Below are 27266 nucleotides of genomic sequence, written 5' to 3'. Positions count from 1 at the left end.
TGTTCTTACGAGCCTGCCAAGGTGACTTCTGCTAAAAATGCCAGCAATATCCCAGCTGTCCTGACCTAGGGGTGCAGCCACAACGAAGGAGGCTTGAGAGATGTCACCTCCCCCTACCCCACCCCAACCTGTCACTTTGAAGACGTGTCACCTTCCCCCTCCTTCATTGAAATCTCACAGAGAAACATTTTATTCTCCAGATTACTGCTTTAGGAGATAGTAGGATAAAATAAAACTGCCATGGGGAAGGTACAGGTTTATTACTTATAAAACTTCTACCAGCAAATTGCCTCTTTCTTTCCTGCTTGACTGCTTTTTATTTCTTTCTTTTAAAATTGTTAAATATTTTCAATGCATAAAAACAAAGTCACAGATATCTATGTACCTACACTGAGATTAAGCAGATGTTAACATGGTTTGAATTATTTGCTTTAGATCTTTCTTAAAAGACATAAAACATTATAGAATTAGCTACAGCCTTACTCCCTGTTTTTCTATCTCTTGTTCCCTAGACAAACTATTTTGAAGTTGCTGTGTATCATTCCCATCCATTTTTCTGTGCTCAGACTCTATCTTTTACTCAGTCAATCTATCATCTATTTATCTAGCCACATGATTCTGAGTGTTGATCATTATACGCATTTGGCATCTTATCGTATATCTCTTTTGGCAATTGACTTTTCTTATTCAATTTTGTGTTCTTGAAATTTTTACATGATAATACTCGTAGATCTGGTTTATTCATTTCCTTTTTAAAATCTGTTTTGGTTTTTGTTTGCTATCACACACAACACGGCAATAAGCATTATTGCATGACTTTCTATGAACATGTGTTAGAGTTTGAACAGAAAGAACACCTACCAGTAGAATAGTACAGTTATGTGGTGTGTGTATTGTGAACTTACGTGATGTAACCAGATTGATTTCCAAAAGAATGATGCTGATTTCATCTATCTCTTTCAATGTAGGCTGGACTGCCACCTGTCACATGATTGCAAGGTGATATCTTTCCATGGTACAGTACCACAGTTTGTTTAACCATTCACCCACGGCAGGACAATTGTGTTGTTTCCAGTTTGGAGTTATTTTGAATAAAGCCACTTCGAACATTTGCATAAAGGTTTTTTGTGGAACATAACTTTTCATTTATCTGGAAGAAACGCCCAGGCATGCAACTGCTTGGTCACATGGTAGTTACATATGTAGTTTTGTAAGAAACTTTCATATTCTTTTTAGAGTGACTATACCATTTGACATTTCTATTAGCCATGCATGAGAGATTCTCTGCATCCTCACCAGCATTTACTATTTTCACTATTTTTCTTAATTTTAGTCATGTTGATATCTCATGGTTATATTTCATTGTGGTTTTAGATTGCATTTTTCTAATGGCTAATGATGTTGAATATCTTCTCATGTGCTTGGTTGCAGATTATACATCCTCTCAGGTGAAATAATCTATTCATGCCTTTTAAATGTTTTCTAATTACATTTTTTGTTCATTACTATTTAGATTTGAGAGTTCTTTATATATTCTAGATATGCATCATTTGTAGTATATGTGGTTTCCAAATATTTCCACCCATTCTTTTACTACATCCTCTTCAAAAGGTCTTTCACGATTCAAAAGTTATTTAGTTTTTTTGGTTTTTTTTCTTTTTTCAAAAAATTCGATGATCTCTAATTTAATGAAATTTTCTCTTATGAATTACACTTTCGGTGTCAAATCTGAAAACTCATTGCTTAGCTGTAGGTCTCAAAGATTTTCTTCTGTTTTTCTCTAAAAGTTTTACATACTTTGGGACGCCAAGGTGGGAAGATCGCTTGAGCTCAGAATTTCCAGAGCAGCCTGGGCAACACAGAAAAATTCCACCTCTACAAAAAAATACAAAAAAAAAAATAATAATAATAATTGGGCATGGTGGCAGGCACCTGTAGTCCCAGCTACTCAGGAGGCTGAGGCAGTAGGACTGCTTGAGCCCGGGAGGTGGAGGTCACAGTGAGCCGAGATCGCGCCACTGCACTGCAACCTGGGGGATAGAGCCAGACCCTGTCTTAAAACAAATTACAGTTTTACATTTTTAATTGAAGCCTATGATCCATTTTGAATTAATTTTTTATAAGGTATGAGTTTAATTTGAGGTCTTTTTTTTTCTTTCTTCTGAACTCCACCTGCTTTAGCACTATTGGTTGAAAGAGTAGTCTTTCCTCCATTGAATTTCTTATGCACCTGTGTGAAAAATATCAGGTATATTTCTTGTGGGTCTATTTCTGGGTTCTCTTATGTTAGCATCCAACACCAAGAGCTCTCTCTTTCTCTCTGTCTCTCTCACCGTACTTGTGAATTGAATAAATTACTGCCACAGGCTTTACACTGTCACTTTATTTACATGTCTATGCTGTTATTAGAGAGACTGGGCTTCCTAATTACCCCAAATACTGTTGGCAGGCCCCTATGTATTATGGAGTACCCAAAGTAAATCTCAAATAGTAGCATCCTGTATTGCTTGTGTGGCATCTATTTTATCAGCTCAGATGATTGAGTTCAAGATGAGAAATGGTGTGTTGCTGGAGATTCACAAACTTTAGTCCTTCCATTTCCACTGACACCAAATGCAACACACTCTCCTGGAATATCATCAGGTTTCCTTTCCCAGTGGAATGTCTCAGCAGCGCAGCTATAGTCATGCTTTTCAAAGCCAACCATTGAATTCAGGTTCTATGCTCCTGCCAAATAAATGCCTCATTGATTTTCCTTTATTGTTTCCAAATACATTGTGTAGACAAATGAGTGGTGGACAGGATTTAAAAGTTTGTATAAGGATTTAATGAAGATAAAAATCCAAATGTTTGGGTATTCATACATTGCTTATCCACTGTCTTTGGAAGCCAGTGGGAAAACATCCAAAAGGAGTCTTCTATTCTTTCCAACATTTGCTGTTCTAAGTTGGGTGGAAATAGCATTTGGTCCTGTTTGAATACTTATATGTTTTCAATTTTGGTCATAGCTAGAAACTGCCTCACTAAGCAATTCTGGGAAACACACAGGTACATCAAGCTCTATTTGGATTTCCAAGAAGTTGGTGTGATGGGTTATAAATATGAGTATGCTCCATTTTGTTCAAAAGTGTCTGTATGACCAAAGTGATGAGAGTGGGAATTAAAGCAGTGGCTCAAAAGTTGTGGGGCTTAGCTTTGAAACATTTGCTTTGTAAATCTGTGTGGATACTTTGGTTCCCTGGTTCTTTCATTGTCAAAATTTACAAATTCTAGCTAACAGGTTTCTCAAGAAAAAAAGTTTAGTGCTTTACAAATACACAAGAACATCACACACTGGGGCCTGTCATGGGGTGGGGGGCTAGGGGAAGGATAGCATTAGGAGGAATACCTAATGTAGATGATGGGTTGGTGGGTGCAGCAAACCACCATGGCACGTGTGTACCTATGTAACAAACCTGCATGTTCTGCACTTGTATCCCAGAACTTAAAGTATAGTAAAAAAAGGAAATAAATACACAAGAAAATTATAAAATTGTTGATAGTTCATGACTTTCTCTGAGACCATACATGGTATGCAGAAGAATCCCAAAGGATTCACATTGTTAATGCATGGCATCTACAAGACGGCCATTATCTCCGTAAGTCAGTATCGCTAAGGACCTAAATTAGCCTAGCCTAAAGGAAAATTAGGTCCATAATGTCAGAAAATAAGACTCTATTACTTACGTAAACTTCTCAATTTGAGATTCTTATTTCTTACTCTCCTAGATTCTGCTGACCATCAAACAACCACCAAGAAAGTCTTCCTCAAGCCCCATCTTACACCACTCAATTGATCATACACCTGTAGGGAGGTTCCTAGTATTTATGGCATCAAAATTGCACTTCAGGTCCAACACCAGCAGGATTCCTCCTTCCTTAAAGCCTAATGACATGATTTTATATATAATGGTTAATGTGGTGTTCAGTATGTTTCCCTAAATTTCAGCCTCCTGTGATTTTCACAACATTTTCCCAAATGTCAACTGGGTGTTATTCATTGGCTAATCTCTCCATAATGAATATGCTGCTATCTAATAATCATGGAAAATCATGTCAAGCCAAACTTTGGACATAGATACCTCTGAATAAGTAAATAGATGCTTTACATAGCCTACAAAGGGAAATAAAATAGCTATAATGTAATAGCTACCATTTATTGAGTCCTTACTCTACAACTGACACTGAACTAAACATTTATAACTTTATATTATTCTTACAACAACCCTAAAAGGCAACAACTATTATTCTTGTTTTAACAGTAAGTAAAATAAGATTTAGAGTGGTTAAGAGTCTTATCCAAAGTTACAGAACCTGTAAGGAATAGGGTGAGATAAAAGATAGGATTGGGACTCAAGTTGAGGGTCCTGTTTCCAGAAACATTTTCCATAGGGTTGTGCTATCACCAATCCCTCTCACTATGTAAAGCCAGGGGTTTGGAGATAGTGGTGTAACTTCTGATTACCCTCATGCCTTGACCACCCCACCTTCTGCTTGTCTTTCCATAAACTTGCTGCATTCTAAACACTGACATCCCAGACTGACAACTAGGGCTTTGTGAATCTAGACACACCCACTACAAACACAAGCCACTAACCTGAGGACCTCTGAGTGTCCCCAGTCCTACAGAGGAAACAGGAGAGTGTTGAGATTATTTGAAGATTCCAGAAGGCCATCTTTACTTTTAGCTATCTGTATAAATTCTTTGGTTACTTCTTTCAAGAGTCCAGTTGTATATTTTTTCATATAATTTTTTCATATATATATATACATGTATATGTATACTTTTTCATATAATTGCACCAGTAATTCAATGCCTAAGCAGAAAATGGTAATACGAAAAAACATTTGGATAAATTTCTAAGTACAGTAATCACCGGAATAATTTAAAACAAGTCAGTCAGTGGCTATTTTTTATAAAGTATAAATTTCTGAGAATATGTTCCTTTAAATATGTTATTCAAAAAAATTTAATTTCTACAATAAAAATGTGTGTTGATTCTACAATATAAATTTGTATTAATTTTTTGAACTTAAGAACATAGAATAATTTATAAAGTATGTATGTGTTTTTGCATTTGTTACAGTGATGGCTTATGTTGGGATCTGCTTATAATTTTCAACATCTTTATTAATTATAGGCTATGCCATGTTGCTGTTTCAAAACCCAAACAATGAATTCATTTTTTTATCTGAAAAGAAGTCTGATACTTGTGCTTAAGACAATAGGTATGAATAAATATATAATATTTATCAACTAATTACTAATAACTATATTATTAAGATCTGCTAGATTCTGAGTGTAGCCAGTTTTTCATTTTTAACTTACATAAAGCACACAAATGAAGCAAGAAATTTTATTTTATTTACTCATTTTATTCACAGGCATGACTTGGGCTTTTGATAAAACAATCTCTCTCCTCTTTAGACTAAACAACTCTTTCTCCTTCTTTAAATTAAAATTTTGAAGTTAGCCAGTGATTGAAACATCACCCAGCAAAAAATGATTGTTGAATATCACTTGTAATTTTGATAGTACAAATATGGGTTTTGTGCTTATATATTAATTGGTTATCAGTGAGAGGACTTTCTCTTTACACTGTTTTGTAGGAACCCACTTAACTAGTTTTCATGTTGTTCCTAATTTTAACTAGGACATGCAGAATCACTTAGTGTGAGCTAAGCTGTATTTAGTTAAAATGCTAAAAATTATCTGGGCGCAAAACTAAAGATTTTTGTGTAGTCAGCAATGGTCATGAATTTCATACACTCTATAGCCTTTTATGGAATTTGTATTGTAGTCTTTCTTCATGCTTTCTTTACCCAGAAATATACTCATTATAAGTGTCGGCCTGTGCAAAGCAGAAAAATGATGACACGCGAAAATGGTTTCTTACAAGGACCTTTCTTCAGTTTTATGTTTTTGTTATTTACACGCAACATGTGTATGAGCTGTTCTCTTCCACAAGTCCAAAGAGAACTCTTAGAGGGTGCAAGGTAGGGAACTTATCTCTTCACTGCCTCTCTTCACCTATTTTTCCTTCAATGTTCTGTGGTCCATGGTAGTCCTTGTAGTCTTTGTGGGACCATGGTAGCATAGCCCTTTATCCCTGTATGTAATCAGGGACTAAATGCCAGCTTTCATAGCAATTCACAGATTGTAGCACATAATAGGCCAAATTAGCCGGCTTTACATTTTTAAAAAGTTCCAATAATATCAGAAAATAATTTAAGGTGGAATTATTGTATCTTTCTCCTTTCCTTCTCATTTCTGCTCATGTGCACTCTTACTAATTTTGCTTTTGAAGAAAAATGTTAATTTTACATATATATTTATTATTTTAAACTGTTACGTATAACTTGAAAAGAAAAATGATTCTTACATATCAGTATGTCAAGGATGCTCCAGAGAGAGCTCTGGTTAAAATGTTTAAGGAAATATTTAAACATACTGAAAAAAAATAAGGACATACTCATATTGAAATGGGAATATTGCAACAATTTACTTTTATTTCGCTCTAGCAAACATGGGAAAAATTCAACTTATTCTCAGGTAATAAAGTCTGGTGTACCAAAATGTTGAAAAAAATGAAATCGATAAAGAAGTCACAAATGTGTAAAGCAAACATGAGAAATAACTGCTCAAACAACTAAATTATATAGAAGAGAATGTCAGAAACCAGGGGTTTATTATCTATACCTCACAGCATTTGAAATGACTAGATTTGAAATACATTTATGAAAGAATAACATTCAGTTTCTAAAAGATTTTAAGAACACACAAAGGGAATATTGACTTCCTCATTATGCTCTGTAAAATACAAAACTCAAAACCAAAGGCAGTGAATCAACTTCACAAAATTAAGCAACAATGCTTTTCTCAAAAACTTAATTTTTCCTAAAGAATTATTTTAAGTTATTTCATTAATGTTTCAAATTCTATTTGATTTGATTCCTCAGAAAATACCTATTTTCAAAAAAACCCACCAGTTTAATGGTAAGATGAACAAACGACTAGCCTGGTATTTTTTTTCTTTTTGGTTATTTTTTTGAATTTTATTTTTGTGGATAAATACTAACTGTATATATTTATGAGGTACAATGTGATGTTTTGATATATGTTTACAATCAGGCTAATTAACAAATCCAGCACTTCACATACTTGTCATTTTTGTGTGTGTTGAAACATTTAAAATGTACTCTTTTAACAACTCTATTATTATTTATTATAGTCACAATTCTATGTGATAGATCTCTAAAGCTTATTCCTCCTGTCTAACTGAAACTTTGTACCCTCTGATCAACAACTCCCTTTTCTCCAACCACTCCCTTTCCCCAGCTTCTAGTAACATCATTCTACTCTCTACTTCTACAATTTCAACGTTTTTAGATTCCTCATACATGTGAGATGATGCAGTATTTGCCTTTCTGTGCCTGGCTAATTTCACTTAGTATAATGTCCTCCAGGTTTATCCATGTTGTTAAAAATGAGAGGATTTTCCTCTTTTTTTTTGTTTTTTTTTTTTTTTTGAGACGGAGTCTCGCTCTGTCCCCCAGCCTGGAGTGCAGTGGCCCCGATCTCTGCTCCTGCAAGCTCCGCCTTCCCAGGTTCACTCCATTCTTCTGCCTCAGCCTCCCTAGTAGCTGGGACTACAGGCGCCCGCCACCATGCCCGGCTAATTTTTTGTATTTTTAGTAGAGACAGGGTTTCACCGTGTTAGCCAGGGTGGTCTTGATCTCCTGACCTCATGATCCACCCTCCTCGGCCTCCCAAAGTGCTGGGATCACAGGGATTTTCCCTTCTTTTAAGGCTGAATAGTATTTCATTGTGCATATATACCATATTTTCCTGATCCATTCATTCCTTGATGGACACAGAGTGCTTCCATATCTTACCCATTACGAATAATGCTTCAATGAACATGAGAGTGCAGGTATCTTTGGAATACAGTTTTCAATTCCTTTGACTATATACTGGCAGTGGGATTGAAGTATCATATGGTAGATACATTTTTAGTTTTCTGAGGAGTCTCCATACTGTTTTCCATAATGACTGTATTAATTGACATTTCCACCAACATTGCATAAGGGTTCCCTTGTCGGCACTCCCTCGCCAACACTTATCTTTTGTCTTTTTCATGATAGCCATTCTGATAGGTGTAGGCTGATATCTCATTGTGGTATTAATTTGCATTTTCTTGATAATTAGTGATGATGAACATTTTTTAATATATCTGGAAGCCACGTATATCTTCTTTTGGTAAGTGTCTATTGAGGTCCTTTGCCCAATTTTTATTGGATTATTTGTTTTCTTGCTATTGCATTGAGTTCCTTATGTTTTGGGTATTAGCCACTTACATGGTTTGCAAATATTTTCTCCCACTCCACGAACTATCTCTTAGCTCTATTGTTTCCTTTGCTGTGAGGAAGCTGTTTAGTTTGATGCAATCTGATTTGTTTATTTTTCTTTGCTGACTACGGTTTTCTGATCGTATCTAAGAAACCTTTGCTCAGATGAATGTAGTAAAGTATATCCTCTTTGTTTTCTTTTAGTAGTTTTACAGTTCAGGTCTTACATTTAAGTGTTTAATTTGTTTTGTGTTGATATTTGCATATGGTGTTAGATAAGAATCCAATTTCATTTTTCTGCTTGTGGATATCTAGTTTTCCAACACCATTTATCAAACAAACCGTCCTTTTTTATTGTATGTTTTTGGCATCTTTGTTAAGAATCAATCGAACGTAAACGCACAGGCTTGTTTCTACGTTCTCTATCCTGTTCCATTGGTTAATGTGTCTATTTTTATGTCCATATCAGCATGGTATATTTTATACACTGCAAGCGGCACCCCATATGTTATGTACCTATCAGGATGGAGGAAGAATGTGCTTTGATGTCAGTAATGACCAAGACAGGGTGCCACCAAAAAGATAGTTATCAGTTTGCAGGCTCAACTGCAGTGTGTCCTCCATAGTTTCAAAAGATCCAAAATTTGTGTCACAGACAAAAGTAGAACATATTCTAAAACTTCAGGAAAAAACTTCAGGAAAAGTACCAAAACAAGAAAAAAAATGAATTTTCCATGAGATAACTCTATTTCTACATGATTGAATGGGTACAGTATTCTTTTGTGCACACAGAGTAAGCTTCAGTTTCCTCTATTCTGGAAATAAATAGCACACTAATTGCAGATAACCAAAAAACAGAACCAAGTCATTCAAACGAGAAAGACAATATCAAACTACGGTAGATTAAACACTCCTGAGTGGTGTTCTTCCTTCTCTGTCAAAATATACATATATATTATCTATAATACATATGTATATTATATATGTATATATATGTATGTATATAATATATATGTATATATGTATGTATATAATATATATGTATATATATAATATATGTATATAATATATATGTATATATAATATATGTATATAATATATATGTATATATATAATATATGTATATTATATATGTATATATATAATATATGTATATAATATATATGTATATATATAATATATGTATATAATATAATATATATAGATAATATAGACAAAATAAATATGAGTCCCATGATATTTGACTGTTTCTTTCCTTATAATGAATGTCAGATACCTATAATTTATGACACACAGCGATTGTTTCATCAGTTGCATTTTATTTCAAACTGAAGTGAAACTTCTGAAGAGGAAAACTTGATAAGTTCATGGTGAGTTTCTATCTCCGGTTAAGCATTGCAATAATAATTCATGGATAAACAACAGCTGCAAAAAACATTAAGATATTATGAGTATTTGAGTGTGGAAGTGTGTGTGTTTTAGTAATTGGGAATTGTTGGGCACATTAAAAGCCCATGTTATTACAAACACGAATTTCACTACAACGCACCGTAATGCAAAGGTATGAAGAAAACCTATCCAAGAAAAGAGAATCAGACGTGCCCACTTGTTAAATCAGAAAGAAATTATCTATGAGAATTCCAAGGAAATTTCCTTGGAAAGACAATTCCCCAGGAAAATGTTGTATTTTCTGGAAGAACCAAGAGAACTAAAAAAATTATTGTAAATGCAAGTATTTATGCCAAGAGAATCTTGTTACTTAGAACACAAGCCTGCCATCAACACTCTATTTTTGTTTAAGTAACAGTTAAGAGTGCAATCCGCAACGGGGTGCCAGCAGCCAGAGTTGTCTGAGGGGATGGCCATGGGCTTCAGAGCATGGGACAAGAGAGAACAAAAACACAATGTACAAAGAAAAGGTGTTATCAAGAACCAAGAAGATGGTCCAAATGAACATCAGACTAAAAAGATAGGCACAAAGGCAGATTCCATCCCAAGAGAGTAGGGTGCAAACTAAAGAAACTAGAGTACAACTATCAGGTTCAGAATGTGCTTGCTGATCTGGTGGCTTTTATAGGCTGCTTCTAACTTCAAGCCTGGGTGGGGAGGAAGTTATTAAGGCCACGCTGGTTCATCCAACACGATGAACACATCATCTGACCTTATTTTAGTTTTACATATGTGGAAAAACAGAATAAAATAAATAGAAGCTGTGCATGTGTGTGTATGTGTAGCATGTGCACAAATACACATATGCATATTTGCAACGATAGCTAAAATCATAGCTCGAGGGCACCTAAGTGCAAACCCCTTCAGGCCAGAGTCTGCAGTGTGTGTTGTTGTTGTTTTTAATCTTTATATTTCTAGCCTCTAACACATTTTATATATTACAATATATGTTTAACAAATGAATGAGGAAGAACTTTTTTCTCTTTCATTAAAATGTGTTTTGCAGTTCTATTTATCAGGGATAAAGAGTTGTACTTAAATACCTGGAGGTCAAAATACTAAAAATTGATTGCAGTATTATCAAAAGTCATCACCATATTTTTAACCTTAAATCTACTTTTATAAATTAAAAAATTCTATAAAAGTTATCCTGTGGAATGGGGGAGTGCTGAAGAGAGATATGAGAGAGCCATCTGGGGAGTCAGAAATATTCTACTTTTTGATCTGAGAGGTCATTACATGGGTATATACATAAGTACAATTCATCAAGTCAAACACCAGATCTGCGCATTTGACTGCATGTAAGTCATACTTCCAACAATAACATTGTGTAAACCAAATAGAACGTATCTTTTGGCCAAACCTAGAAAAAAAATCTGCTTTTATCAAAGAATTCACTGCAGGAATAATTTGGCTTTGCTGAAAGAGTATTGCAGAGGTAGATTCCCAAATAAGTATCTGGGGATGGAAAGCAGAAAAAGGCTTTTGGAACTAAAAGCTTAATTGCATTCTGCATAAGCATGAACATAATGAACACATCATATAACAGTCACTTTGCAAAAGAGCTATCAGTATGCTTTCTGGAATGTTCACTGATGTAACATGAGCTCACCCCATGCTCACACTCTCACCTTCTTGAGATTTACCCAGGTCTTCTGTTCACTCCATGGCAGGGAATAATTTCAGAGGTTATTTTGCTGCGGTTGAGCACAAAACGACCGAGCTTGGCTGTTACGGAGGCTGGCCCTCTGCACCTATTTGTTAGCTTCAGTGCCCATTCTCTGTTTATTTTTTGTTAGCTTGCTTCCCAAAGCATTTGGTATTTTCAGAGTGATCTAGAACCAACATTTTGATGACTAGCTCCATGTCTGTGTGAGAGTATACAGCACAGTCCCTAAGACTGAGCAGTCCTGAAGCGAAAGCCCTGTTGAGCATCTTTCACTGCCACAGGTAGGAATGGGGAATGATTTGTTTAGCATTCAAATGAGTCACATAATACCAGCAGCACAGAAAGTTATCATTTCTTAGTTCACTTGCATAGCATTAAGAAAAAAAATTAAATAAACAAATACGGATTATTTTTATAATGAATGCAATCTTCTTAGACTAATAGCCAGAGAAGAGCTATGATTGTTGTATGTCTAAAAATCCCAAATGGCAAAATGTAATTAAAGTTAGAACTGTTGAACAAATAAACCTGTTAAAATACATAATATTACCAGGCAAAATAGCTATGTGTTTACCATTTTGCCACTGTAATTACATTCACTACAACTCTTCATGCATATATTAATATCTCACTAACATTATAGAGGCTAAAATATAAATTGCAGAGCGCTGAGCATAGTTCCAGCCAAAAAGTTGGAAATGCGTGGTAAAAATGCTTGTCATTAAAAGACAAAAATAAAAAGGCCTTGGATTTAATGTTGCTACTAATTGCTTTACTAAGAAGTAAAATATTCTTATAACTACGTGTGTACTGGTTTCAAATGAAGAATCATTATGTATCTCTACATGGGTATCTGGTTTGAAAAATTATGAAATTATTTATTGTGGGTCTCTTGGAGCATAAGGCACAGAACTTGTTCAATTTGACCTGAAAAAAAATACCCAGAAATGAGCCTAAGTTGCTATTCCTACGTTAATAGTAGACAAATATTTTTAAGTAATCTAAACTAATTTCCAAGATTATGAATAGACTGTAACTGGATAGATGTCGGTTAGAGTGGGTGTGTTAGTTATTAAGAGTCGGGAGAGGTCAGGAAATTAATTCCCATGGGGTGAAACTCTGTATCCAAAAATAAGCAAGAAGAGGCTTTGAAATGATTTCCAAAAGCTTGACAAAAATCAGTGCCAAAGATTGTATGGGGGTAAAAAAAGATTACATGTAATGAATAGTAAAAGAAGAAAGAGGTAGAAAAAGAGGAAGGGAAGGAAAAGAAGAAAGAAAACCAAATAATTTGTGAGTACAGAACATACAATGAATCTTCATTGCTGAGTTAATAAAATACTGTCTTTAGCACCAATGAATTACAGAAACAGAGGATGGAAAAATTTAATAGAACTCACAAGCCTTTAAAAATAACACTGGCAATAATTAAAAACCTTTCCCTTAAAAGCTTCCTATTGTTAATTGGTTTACTTTCATTTAGATATAAATTAATTTCCATAAATTAATTTTTACCATTAGAATAGCTAAAAAATATGGAAAGCCTAGAAATTGACAGAGCAGAGTCAATATATTGAACAAAGTAATGTGATGGTCCATAATCTCTATCATGATTAATATCTAATCATAATCATCATTATTTTTGGAGGGCCATTTTTCATCATGAGGGCTGCATTTTATTTTGAAATTATTTAAGAGAATTAAATATTTTGTTAAGAGAAAATTAATGTGTCTTTATTCATGACTGAGTGAGCCATTACAAGTGTTTTTCAAATTCAGTTTTTTAAAATAAATGCCATGAATGGTCATTTAAGTTAGTCACCATACCTATTTTTCCCGTGACATAATGACTACAACTGCCCTAATGAGTCCAATTGAATGGCTATTGTGCTTGCGGTTTCGGAGTGTGAAGTTCTATTTCCTCACATTTGGATTTTAATCAAATCACTAATTCAAGCCAGGCCACTGAAACACCTACCAATTTTAAGAAATTCAAATTATTCTCATTTTATGATGGATTAAAACTTCAATCACCTTGAAGGATATCACCCAACCAGTTAATTCATATATTTGAGGATAGAGAATACAAATGGATCATCTCAAAATGAAAAATATTATATGGCAATTGGTCCCCACAAACCACAGGCATGCACACATGCAAGACACAGATTTGATCTCTCCTTAAACAACAAGTCATTGTTTAAGCTTTGGATAAAGACTAATATTTTTAATATCACTGGTGAGGGCCCTGACCATCATTCTAGCCTCATTCCCGGCCCTGTCTCTCTAATACATTGTGCTGCTGCAATGCCAGCTGATTTAGGTTCCCAAATACTTAATGCTATGTTATCCACGAGCATTTGTATGCACCATTCTCTTTTAATGGAGCAATTTCTTCTTCAACTTGTTATCTCCTGCATCCTTTCCTTCAAACCTCATTTGAAATATCAACTCATCCAGGAAGGCTTGTCTGATGCTAACAGCTCATTTAGATGCCCTTGTCAGGGTGTTCACAGGGTAATCACTGGTTTGGTGGGTCTCTATGATGGGATTATAAGCATTGAAGAATAGAGAGCTGTGTTATCAGTCTTCAATTCTCAGGACTTGCCATATACCTGATGTACAGCTGGATGTCAATAATTCAAGCAAGTTGAAAAAAGGGATGAGCCAGCAGAAATAAAAAGAAGGGGAGGAAAGACAGACAAAATGAAAAGCAATGACTGTTCTATAACTGCCATATACCACTCTATGTCAAAAACTACTCTATACTTGTACTAATCTGCCTTTTAAAATGTTTTTAAACACTCTTACATATATTGCCCGCACAGTACACTGGACATCTCCTTGAGCTTGATATGAGGAACCTGCAGTTTAAAGAGATTTTAAAGATTTGCCTAAATGCAAACAGGGAGTTAAATACAGGATTGGAACTAGGCCTTATCACACCTCATTACAGCTTCCTTCTGCCATGTTGCAGTGTTACAGTGTACTGTGCGCTTCAGAGCAGACGTGCACCGGGAAGGGGAAGGGGTAGCAGGAATGTGTGTCCCCAGGACATGTCTTCAGCCACAATACTTTCATCTAATAAATAGAGAGGGAAAATATCTCTTCTTACTTTGAGTACATTTAACCTCAGAACAAAACTAGATGACCTGGCTAAATGAGTTGGGAGATCAATTTTCAGGAAAACAGGCAGAGATGTACAAGCCTTGGTGGTGGTAACCAGGATTCCATGTAGCACTTTCAAATAGAGCAGTACTGAGTGAGAGCTATCCTGAACTTGTGGAATTCCCTGTGGAATGCACAAGACGCAAAAATAGGCAATCAGAATAGGTTTAACTTTATCAGCAAAGAACGAGTTCAGGCATGGAACAAAAATCTGGGCCAGATCACTTGGTTGCTGTCACAGAGAGACCATGTAAACTCAGGTCATTGCTGAAAAGATGTGGTTTGAAGTCTTTCCAAGGTGCTGGCAGATTCTGAAGAGCCATATCCACAGAGGTACTGATAGAGAGGACTGTGAGATCACCCAGTGCAGAGTGCAAGTATTTTCAATTATTCTTTGAGGATAAGGCCTAAACTCCCAGCTCCCTTTCACAGAGTACCTGAGCTCAGCAGCCCAGTGGACATGTGTTTCTCTCTGCAAGAAATACTTGGGAATAGGAATTCTCTTCTCCTTTAGGAACAGTGGATTTCTTCCCTCATGTACTTGAAAAAAACAAACAAACAAACAAACAAAAACCCTCTGCTTCCCACCCATTTTGGAGGAAAGACTCCAGTAGGATATGGGGTCACCTAACCCAGGGGAAGCTATCCCAACCGGAACAGCATTGTGCAATATGCACAAAGTCCTTCAACAGACAATGGATGTCAGCACAAGCCTTAATTGGAACCAAGTCCATGTTCACTCCATAATGACCACAAGAAGGAAGGAACTCAGAGGGTTCCTCCACTCACTAACTGCCTATGTGATATTGGCCACCTTGTTTCATTCCCGTGTGCCTCAAAAATCTCACCCTTCAACCCAGCATGACATCCTATAGCAATACAGTGCTGAGACTACAATGCTGTGAATAATTTTGAGGTGTTTATTTACAGATCTTTCAGAGAAGCAATGGAGGGAAGAAGTGAATACAGGCAGATGTGAAAAACAACCGGAAGCTCTCAAGGGGCCAAAGATAAGTCCTGGGAGGTTTCTTCTTATCAGAAAAAAAAAAAAGTAGAATTTTTCTGCTCTTGCTGTGTATGAGTGCATAAACATTGTGTTACCTGACCATAAACCTACCTTGAAATGTGATCAGTGTCAATTCCACCCAAGGATAGTGTCTCAATGGGTTGTTATATCCAATATTAACATGAATTTAGTATCTTTAGGGACACAGAATTATCGTTCATCAAAATATTAATTAGAAATGTTTGAACCATGTCATGGTTTACTCTTTTATTTTCGAATTGGAATTCATTCCAATAAATCCAAATTGTTTTATCCCTCCACATGGCCACAATACTTGAAAAAGTCAGAACAATCCCCCACTTACTTGCTTGTTACCAGGGCCTAATGTTAAATATTGCAAGTGCAGAGTACCCAGACACAATGCTGTTAGCTATTTAAAGGCTATATGCTAGATACATCTTGCAAATAAGTGAATAAATAATATATTAATGCCCTGGGCCCCTTTTTCACCAGATTTATAAGCACAAAAGTGATATGGAGAACTGACAGTAACTTTAATATATATAAATATCTCAATTGGATAATCCAGGCACAAAAATACATTGTAGCTTGGTGCTTATTAAGTTTATGTTTTATACATTTCCATTACAGGAGTTAACATGTTTCTTGGTTTCTATGTTCTCAGATCTCCTATGATGCCCGGTCTTTAAAGTATTATACAAAATATCAGGTATGTATTAATCTATAAAGTTAAAACATTGTGTTTGTTTATACCAACCACCCCAAAGCAGAGTTCCTTCTCATAATGAGGTGTTTCCTAACAGTGTGATAGAATATTTTTAAATTGGCTTTGACAAGCACATTCTGAGGCTGATTTCTCACAAATGCATGCTGTCTGTATCCACACACACTGTGGACCCCACCATGAGCTCTGGGTGGAATGCTCAAAATTTCCTCTCATTTGATCTCAATGACCAATGACCTGAGCTGTGGAAAATGTTCCTTAAGCTTGCTGAGGAGAGTTATTTTTGATTTCTTTGGTTGGCGTGCTCTATTTTCTCACTTAATGGAAAGGGATAAGAAATGAAGCATCTTTGTTTAGCTCTACAATGGACAATTTTCCAGCTACTTTAATGCATTCTGTTTAGAAAGATAGTCCTGGAAATGATTTCTTCCTGAATTTATAACTTGCTCTGTGTTTTCAGAGTTTTTTATTCAATGCAGATTTAAAATTAAAATGTGTGAGCTCACTCCCTATTTTCCTAAGACAAATATAACAACTTCCATCTTGGTCATTGAATCCTTTATGCAGGCAATCAACTAGAGGTCAGATTTATGATCATGTGGCAAACATTTAACTAATGAAAAACATGGACACTTTCTAATCACTTAGGTTTTAAGAGTTTGTGCAATTGTCCCAAGACCTATCAGCTCTAATTTACCTGATTCTGTCTTTCTGCCTCTTCTTCTTTGGTAAGGGATGATCTATTTTAGTTATTGCATCACATCTGGAAATTATAGAGGTAATAGTATTAGCATGACTCCTCTCTAAAGGGTTCCAGGTTGAGACAATGTCACTGCATACATTTGGGAGAGAAGGTACTAAGTAGTGGTGTTTTTGTGTAAAAACCTTACGTTCTAAAGAATGGTTTATAATTACATTTTGAAAGACATTTCTGTGAATAGTTCATTTATCAATTCTCACCTTACTTCTGGCTCTGCCTCTGATGATCATTCAGTTTCCTCTCCTCTTCCTTTATACTGAGCCTCCCTTCTACACAGACCTGTCCCAGAAATCTTTAAGGAACTCAGATATTTAGATAGAGTCAGTAATATCTAATAGAAGAGTTCTTTTATCCAGAAATGCTATTTCCATTTATTTTATTGAGGCTACTTCTGCAACTGTCTCTGTAGCAAACAATTTCCTAGTCTGTGTGTGAACACGTCCAATAATAGCTGTTGCATGAAATGAAGAGTTGAATAAAGAAGAAGTGCTGAAACAAAGAAGATGGAAAGAATTGAATGGTGAATGTTCCAATAATGAAATGCATAAGCAATTCCACAGGTGAAGAGCGGTGGAGCAGAAATGGTGGTTTTGTTTTTGTGACTGTGTTTCTAATTTAATTGAATCAAAATAACATACGGGATATATTCCTTGCCTAAAGCTCACAATTTCAATTCGTCAGAGAGATTGGACAGTTACACATAAAAAGATGAAAATAAGGTAGGTAAGGTATAGGAGAGAGGGAGGAGATAAAACAGGCTCAAGTAAAAAGAATCCAAAGGTGAATGGGTCATTGGTGGCAATTGTTAACAGAAGCTTATTTGGAATATTTCACTTGCACCCTGCACCATTCAGAATGATTTTTGCAATTCCTATCGTTGAGCTGGATCAATCTGTTGTTCTTCCCTTTATCCTCATACATTGCTTTCTGCTTTACTTGTAGCTTATTGAGTGTGTATTCTGTGTTGATTCATTATGTTTATGTAGAAGGCTAGGAAGGCCTGTCAGAATTCCATTTAGGTTGCTTGTCATGAGCTCATCAACACCTGGCAGGTTTGTTCTTCTATCCTCTTGTGTGATCCAGGCAGATCTTTGATGCAAGGAGGCAGGCTCCATGTCAATAACCAGGACCAAAGGTAAACCCAAGGGTGCCATTGTGGTGTGATTTGCAGGTAGCAGGGCAGGGGAAACGAGAATGCCAATTAAGTACAATACAAGTGTGCTGTGTATACATATTCCTAGTGAGGTTCGTAATTCTCAGGGCTTTTAGATTGTGAATAATTGACACCCCTGTAAGGTGGATCACTATAATTGTCCCCATCACTGAGGAGGAAATTGTCTTGCACTCTGGAAAGGCTCATTTATGCTCTGTGTAGCTTTGCTGCTACCCAGTACTTCCCAGGGGTGCTGTGAGGACCAATTACTAATTATCTGGAAGAGCTCTTATGCTCTGATGAGATCCTTTGGAATGTAGGCATCTGTGAAACGGTGATGATACCTTCTCCCTGTTTTCTATCACACTTGGCAAAGGGCCGGGTACTTTTGGTCATCTAATCAACGTTCTCTGAAAAAGGAAAGAGGATTCAGGAGAGAGGGCGCTCCACCCAACCATGATTAGAAAAACAAGACCAAATTAGTAGAGAAGCTAATTTCATGTGACCCTTCCATTTAAATGATTTTTTAAAACCTGAGAATGTTAAGGAAAAAAAAAAAAGAGAGAGAGAGAAATTTGAGAGATGCCTTACGTCCACCAGGTACGCAAACAAGGATAATAAACATTCAGCAGGATATCCACATGAAAAACTGAAACAAAAACAATACATATGATCAAAAGGAAGCACAATGGCAAGGTAAACCAGAGCCTTGGGATGGTTGGAGTTAATCTGGGAAAAATTTCAAGGGAAGAGTGTTGGTTAAGGTTCCACCATGAAACGATAATGGACTAAGGCACATCTGCTGCTTTATTATGTATTTCTATTGAGTAGGTAGCATGGTGGTTATGAGCATGTTTTAGAGTCTGTGGGCCTGATGGATGCAGCCATGCACCTCTAGTTGGCATTTTTAATCTCTCTCAGTTTTTCTTATTGCTCAGCCAAAGAAATAACAGTATATGTCCAGTGAAGATTTGAGACAGATTAAGTGAGACAATACCTGTCAAAAGGTGAGGAGAGTGTCTGCACATAGTAAATTACCAATAAGTCCATTGTTGCCACAGTTGTTGCTTAGGTCCCAGCATGAAGTAAGTGTTCAGTGAAAAATGAATGATTTCCTTCATACCTGGGAGGACAATGATGGACAGAGGGAAGAGAGAGTGGTTACTAGGCTCTTCCTCTGATGGTCCCTTGACGACTCAATCCTGTGTATCCAAATTCAACACCCATTCAATCACAAGGCCCCAAGTTGTGCAATAAGTTAACAAGGAGAATCCAATAACAGCTTCTGACTCATGTGTCCATTTCTAAAGGGTATCAGATGGGCTGGGCATGGTGGCTTATGCCTGTAATCCCAGCATTTTGGGAGGCCAAGGCAGGCAGATCACCAGAGATCAGGAGTTCGAGACCAGCCTGGCCAACATGGTGAAACAGTGTCTCTACTAAAAATACAAAAAATCAGCTGGGCATGCTGGCGCACACCTATAATACCAGGCTGAGGCAGGAGAATCACTTGAACCTGGGAGGTGGAGGCTGCAGTGAGCCGAGATCACACTACTGTACTCCAGCCTGGGCGACAGAGTGAAACTCTGTCTCAAAAAAAAAAAAAAAAAAAAAAAAGTACCAGATGTATGTTTTCTGTACCAGAGTTGGAGAGAGAACAGTGGGAATATGAAGTTTAGAGATGTGCTAGTATCCCATGATTAAAAACAAAAATAAAAGAGCAAACAACTCTCACCAACGCTATAGTGTACTTCTCTTTTTGTAGGAACGTCACCTTCCTTCATTTCCCAACAGTCAGCTTTCTTTAAAACACCTTCTGTTCTTCAAGCTCCATTTGTTTTTCCACTGCTATGATTTGGTTTCTACCTCTTCTCTCACAACTGTGCTCACCAAGGCCTCAACGCTACCTTCATTAATTGATCCCACAGCCACTTTTTAGCCTTCTCAGCCTTGACTTCCTTGCTGTAGTTGACACATTGTTGGTCCTTTTCACAAAGTGAATTTTCCCTCTCACTAGTTGTCTTGTATGTCATTACTCATTTCTGGTTTTTATTCTGCATTTCTGACTGCCCCTTCCCAGGTTCCTTCCAAGATCTCTTGCTGTCTACTAACATCATTAGTATCCCTAGCTCTGTGTGTCCCTTGCTCCCTTAATCCACCCCGCAGAGAAGCCCCTAGACCCTCTAACTTCATGTCCTTCCTCTCTTCCTCTCCACACATGGTCCAAATCTCTCTTAGCTCCACGACTTTCCCTAAGGGCCTCGCCTCTGTACTTTCAAATGTATCCTAATTTCTGCCTGGAATACCCACCCACATTCCCATTGGTCTAATTCCTGGTGATCCTTCAGTTCCCAGCTTAGATGTCATTACTTCAGAGACATTCCTGATCTTTAAGCAACCAAGTCCCCTCACATGAGTTTCTTCCCTTATAACACTCTCATTTTATTTTAAGTACTTGTAAATGTCTGCTTTCCCTGACGGGATAAATTGTGACATCCCCACTTATGACTTTGTACAATTTGTACTACAAAAAGTTTCAGGGCAGAGAGGGTAAAGAGGCATAGAAATCATGACTGGGCACAGTGGGTCACGCCTGTAATCCCAGCACTTTGGGAAGCCGAGGAGGGTGGATCACGAGGTCAGGAGTTTGAGGCCAGCCTGGCCAACATGGTGAAACCCCATCTCTACTAAAAATACAAAAATTAGGCAGGCATGGTGGTGTGCACCTGTAATCCCAGCTACTTGGGAGGCTGAGGCAGCAGAACCTCTTGAACCGGGAGGCGGAGGTTGCAGTGAGCCGAGATCATGCTACTGCAGACTGGACAACAGAGAGACACTGCATCTCCAAACAAATAAACAAACAAACAAACAAACAAAAAAGAGGCACAGAAATCTCACGTGTGCTCTGTGATCCTTGGTTTGGGACAACTTTGCCCAGTGACTTCACTGTTATTTAATGTGCACAGAAAGAACATTAAGGCCAGCAGAACTGCTATTCCCTAATAACTTGAAAGTTTAGTGAAGGAGAAACTGTGTCTGTGTTATACATCACTGAATTCTTACTCCTAGCACAGTGCCTGGAGTTTTTCAACTGACCATTGTTAAATGTATAAATCCTCCCCATTACCATGTTCTGGAACAGCACTGTCCCATACAGTAGTCCCCAAGCCACATATGGCTACCGAGCACCTGACATATGGCTTGAGATATGCTAAGTATAAAATACACACCAAGTTTAAGACCTGGCAAGAAAACATCTTAATAATTTCATATTGATTACAAGATGAAATAACATTTTAGATATATTGTGTTAAATAAAACATGTAGTTAATGTACTAAATAATTTGCATTTGAGGGTCACAGTAGGTTTCTATTGGACAGCACTATTTCTAGACTTTCTTCTGAGACACTGCTCTATATCCAGACATTCATTGAATACCTCCAGTTGATGTCCCACAGACACTGTAAACGCAATGAAATTAAATTTATCATATTTCCCAATAACGCACTTCCTTTTCAGATGTTGCCTCAGATGTTAATGGTTGCAATTCATCTGGTTACCTAAGGCAAAATATTGGACTATTCCTCCACTCTTATTTTTTTATGAAAAGGCTCTTCCAATTTTCCCTCTTCCTTCCTGCCACAATGCCATTAATATGGCCACTGGACTCTCCAGCATAAATCCCCATCGGCACATCTAGGAGACCTTTTTTCACAAGGCATAAGACAGCCTCTGGTTGTCATCAGATTACAATCTACCTCTTCAGTGTCTCCTTGCTCTATTGCCTCACTAACCCCCTCTACTTGATACTCAAAACAATAGCTCATACTGACTATGTTTCAAAAATATATCCTTACAATACCTTATCATTCTCATACTGCAAATGAAGAAATTGAAGCAGAGAGGTCAAATAATTAGCCCAGCATTTGCACCTAAGTGATGGAGCTGGTATTTGAACCTAGACCATTTCACTTTGGTATCTGGCCTCTTAACCAATGTTCTTTATTTCACATCCACAGTAATTTCTATTCTCTGACTATATCAAGATTTCTCACACCTTTGTATCTTTACAATTGTTTTTTTTCCTTTGCATGAGAACTTCCACTGTCTCCTCATTACTTTATCCACCAGATCAATTCTTTGACATCCTTTAAGATGCATCTCCAAAGAAACTCGTGTGTCAATTTATCAGACTTTACCAGAAATATTTAGTAGTTTTTCTGTGAGCTTGCCTAGCATTTAAGACAATGTAAATATTACATGTCTTGCTCATTAGAACATGTATTTTATATCTTAAATTTCTACCATCAAGTGCAGTGCTTGACAATAGCTGGCTCCCAGTGAATGTCTATTGGATTTTTGGCTGCAGGGGTGGAGGAGACAGAGCCATATGAACAGGACAACTTTTGGTCAGGAGGTCTTGAGACTGCTGATTGAGCTGAGATTGTCTGGACTCTTGAGATTTCCCATTCTAATTTGAGAAATCTTGAACTATACAAGAATGAAGTTCATTCTACTTATCTTAGGTTATCATTCATGGAGCTATTGTTGACAAAGAATCATGAGACTTCATGGCAGTGTTAGAGCTGAGACCATTTAATAGGTAAAGCCCTAGTTGCACAAAGAAGTAAACTGAGATTAGAAAGATTAAGTAACTTATCCACAATGACACTACAAGTTAGTATCAGAGCTCTGCTTAAACCTGCATTTTCTGACTTCTAATCTATCCATAGTTCCTGGCTCTTTCCTATGAACATACAAATGCCAAAACGATTTTATGTGTTTATACAGATATATGTACACATATATCTTCACTGCTAATGAACTGATTCAATAAATAGATGTGTTTGCCTCACGTAAAGCCTGGATGTATTTGTGGGAATGATTAGAACTAATATGAATTCAGTGATTTATACATGAGATCGTCTCATTTACTTCTGAACTGTACAAAGAAATTCACAACTTCACTTTTCCCCCAGGAGAGGAAAAATATCTATCCAGTCAACAGTTTTCCAACAAAAAAGGCAGTGCAAAGGAATCAAGTTTATTGGGTTCTGCTGACTTACTTTTCCCAGTTTTCAATGCTTCCATAACTACCATCACGATAGCATAAAAGCGCTAACATTTTTGTAATAATTCTCCTTTACCACAATTTCTGAAAAATGCTTTACATGCTTTATCACATTCAATCTATAAAACAACCGTATGAGATAGATCACAATTATAATTTCCTATTTTATAGTTGGGGATACTAAAGCCCAATTTAATAAACGCCATAGGGTCATAGAACTTTTAAGTGGCAGAAGCCGCACTTGTATTTAAAATGAATCTGACACCAAAGCTTATGCTTGTAACCACTAATCCAGTCCATGTGTCTTTAACAGTATACTTAATTTCTATCCAAAATGATGGAATCATAGAATTAAAGACCTAGAAATGATATTGGATACTGTCTGATCCCTATAAGTCACTTAATAGAAACACAAAGTGAGGTTCTGGAAAATAGGTGAATCAACCTCTCCTGGACTTAGTGTGCTTACAATTTTTCCATATTTTTCTATATTGCACAATAAAGTGCTTTGCATAGTGTATATACTTAATAAATATGGATGATTGACTCTCATGGATTCTTCCATAACTATATACAGCCATATAAACACATGCATATGCATATATGTGTATCAATGTCTAGTCTATGTGTTTCCAATAATACAGAAAGTTAGAATAACAGGTCTGCTTGTCAAAACATAGCAAAAAGGACCACATTTTAGAAAGAATTACAGTATCATTACTGTTGACATGGGTAGAATACATGAGTGTCCCGTAACTACTGCCTGTCAGGGCCTACTCCTATCTCAGCACTGAGTTTAAATAGTACTCAGCCAGCTGCCTGTGGATTTAGCCAACATTGCATGTCAATGCAAAAGTCTGATTGCCCAGATGGTTATTTCTAGGCCCACGATCAAAAATAGTAACTGAGCATGGCTGTAAGGCATATCACCCTACACATAGGCTAGTGGTTTCTTGCTTTCTTCATTTATCCTTCCTCTGTGCAGAATAGGCATGTAGATGTTAGCTATTTTAATAACTCTCACTAGGAACAAAAAGAGAGAAACAGAAGGATTTGGGCAGCAATCTTCTACATCTGTGAAAATCTCTGTATTACTCTGCCCCTCATATCTTCAACTGCATTCTTTCTTTCCTCACTGTTATTATTGGATATAGAGTATCCACTCTGTGAACTTCCTTGAGCAAGTATTTTCCCCCCTTTATGTATCCCCTCTATCATCACCAGCACAGTAGTTTTGCACTTGAAAAGCAAAATAGAGAAATGTAACAGACACAAAACAAACAGACCAAACAAACAAACTTCAAATGCTCTGAAGGAAAAAAATGGCAGAAGTTCCAATTTTAAAGTTTGACTAGCCCTTTGCCTGCCCCAAGGTAAGAAAATGCTAGCGCAATGAGGAAAATCAGATCTGTGAGGCAGTGCTTTTGAACAATTCAACTAGTGACAAGAAATAGAACAACCCTCAAAATTTCATCAGAGCAACTTTGATTAACAATTCTGAATCCCTAAATGGTGAATTAGGAACTCTCTCTGAGGCAAAAACTGGGGAGGCTGTAAAGATCTGGAATACCATCTTTGCCCTGACATGCCTTGGGTTTATGGGGAGCCACTCCTGGTTACATATTTGGAAAGAGATCATTTCATTGCCTTGGAGGGGAGCCTCTCTTCTTATAAATTACATTAATTCAGACCTTCATCGGTCCTTCCTGGTTCCATTTCAATAAACAAACATAGGAATAAATTGTTCTGAGCTTGCTTTGTTTATTCTAGTTCTTTCCTCCACCAGCTCCCTTTTCTGATCTTTCTATTCCCCTAGGCAGAGAATCTTTACAGGGGAAAATTGTTCATTTCAATGTTAGCATTTTTTCTTACACTGGAATAACTTGGCCCAGCTACTCTGACCTTGAAGTGCAATCCCCCTCTCCCCCACTATAAGAAATCATCAGGAGCTGTAAGGTGAACAGCACCAAGTTTCCATTTCTTTGCAATCCATATTTACATGGTGAAGGTTATGCTGGTTCCAAAGGAAAAGGGACAGCCCATCATCCTAAAAGAATGATAGATAAGGATTAGGGTTAATACTGGAAAACATTTAGAAGCTGAAAGAAAGACTGCATTCATGACAGAAATAAAAGGGGCCATTCTTTGGCAAAACATAAAACAGCATCTGTTGAAACAACTCAAGTTCTGAGCTGCTTTGCATGGCATCCTTTGTTGCCCAAGGATGGCAGCTTCTCTCAGGCCTTTGAGGACATGAAATGATGACAGATACGGGTCCTGTGCCAAGAAGCAAGAAAAAAATCACATTTTGGTGTGCAACTACTTGATTCTTAGCCATCTAAAAATACAGAGAGGAAGCTGTCAATTGCATGTAATGAACTGCCTTGGTAGCACTGGGTGATTAATTTCCAGCTTTACCCTGCTCTATCATGTACTGTGGAGAGCACATTACCAGAGCTTTTTGGCTTCAAGGGAAAGATCAACCCCATGTGTGTAATCTACTCCAGGTGTACCAAAGTGGGCTCTTTGCCCTTTTTCTTTGGCTCAGTACCCTACCCCATTGACATTCTGGTGTGATGCATTGGCTTTTTCTGTGTGTAATGTTCATAATAACAAAGTCCAGAAAATTCCCATTCAATTCACATATTTATAGCAACAACTCGTTTTTGTCAGTATTTTTAACATCATACTTTTTAGCTGTAAAATGAGGAAAACAAAAACACAATCTTGGTCATGCTTTAAACCACAGAACTAAATAGCTGAGGTCACCTACCACTTGTAGATTATTAACAAAGCTTTTAATACACACAACTGATTGTAGGTATTATTAGAAACAGAGAGGATGAATGTTTTAAACCACCAAGGTCATTCTGATTTGTATAGTGTAAAAAATAGAAAACATCAAATACATATATTCTTCGCTATTTCATATTTATTCCCAAAACATTTCAGATATATCTGATTAAAGGACTGGTAACTTTTCTTTCTCCACATATGAGGTAGCTAATAGACACCAGCCTTGTGGGAAGAAAAATGGACTTTGTTTTACTGCAAGTAGATTTTATGACTTTTTCTTTTGATGTCTAAATCATGAAACATGCCAGAGGCACTTTGTTGTCCGTTTATAGTACCTATGTACACTCTGAATGAGTTGCCAATTTTTACTTCCTTTAAGAAACCCTAATGGTAAAACATTTATCTACATATTGAAAAATTCATTTAAGCATGTTCTGTGTTTCCAATGAGGCACCGTCTAATGGTCTTCTTAATTACATGTTGGTTCCAAGGATTTCTCTGTTGTTTAAGGCTGTAGTTCAGCTTGTTCATCATGGACTGCAGGTTGGGAGACATGAAATTTAATTCAAACCATGATTTTTAAGGGAGGTTTTGGCTTAAGTTGTTTTAAAGATAACTCAAAAGGGGTATACGTACTTAACCCTGAGACCTTACTGATGACAATCTTAATTTTAATTTTGTTTTGGCCTCTCTGTTATAATACCAGAAGTGGAAAGACTTACTAAGTAAGAAAATCTTTGCCAACAAGTTGCCTTCATGAAAGAAGTTTATTTTTGTTAATTGACCAGAGGCAGCAGTTGGGTAACAAGTTGCAGCAGCTGATGCACTGCACACCTATAGGTTGGTAGGGTCACGGGATTTCAGTTCTATGACACTATGAGGTGGTGTTACCCAACTTGAGGCTCAGCTATTCTCGAGAATAGTTGAATGTTGTTACTAAAGTGGAAATTATTGGTAGTGGGCGAGGACAATGTTGAGACAATGTTAAGCTGGAGTGAAATTTGTAAAAGAAAGCCACAGAATCGATTCAAACCCAAATCTATTCTCTGGAGTATGTCGG

The 27266-nt window shown here is 36.8% G+C and overlaps 1 protein-coding gene across 1 annotated transcript in view; it reads left to right on the top strand.

Moving 5' to 3' along the window:
* Positions 1–27266, top strand: part of LOC129059809 (uncharacterized) — a 75825-nt gene that overhangs the window by 34944 nt on the left and 13615 nt on the right. Inside the window, exon 2 of the mRNA XM_054557074.2 lies at positions 16366–16410. Coding sequence (XP_054413049.2) covers positions 16366–16410 — 45 coding nt within the window. The remainder of the gene's footprint in view (positions 1–16365; positions 16411–27266) is intronic.

This window comes from Pongo abelii, chromosome 5 (assembly GCF_028885655.2).
Source record: "Pongo abelii isolate AG06213 chromosome 5, NHGRI_mPonAbe1-v2.0_pri, whole genome shotgun sequence".
NCBI classification, from domain to species: domain Eukaryota; kingdom Metazoa; phylum Chordata; class Mammalia; order Primates; family Hominidae; genus Pongo; species Pongo abelii.
This window is presented reverse-complemented; position numbering and strand designations above follow the sequence as displayed.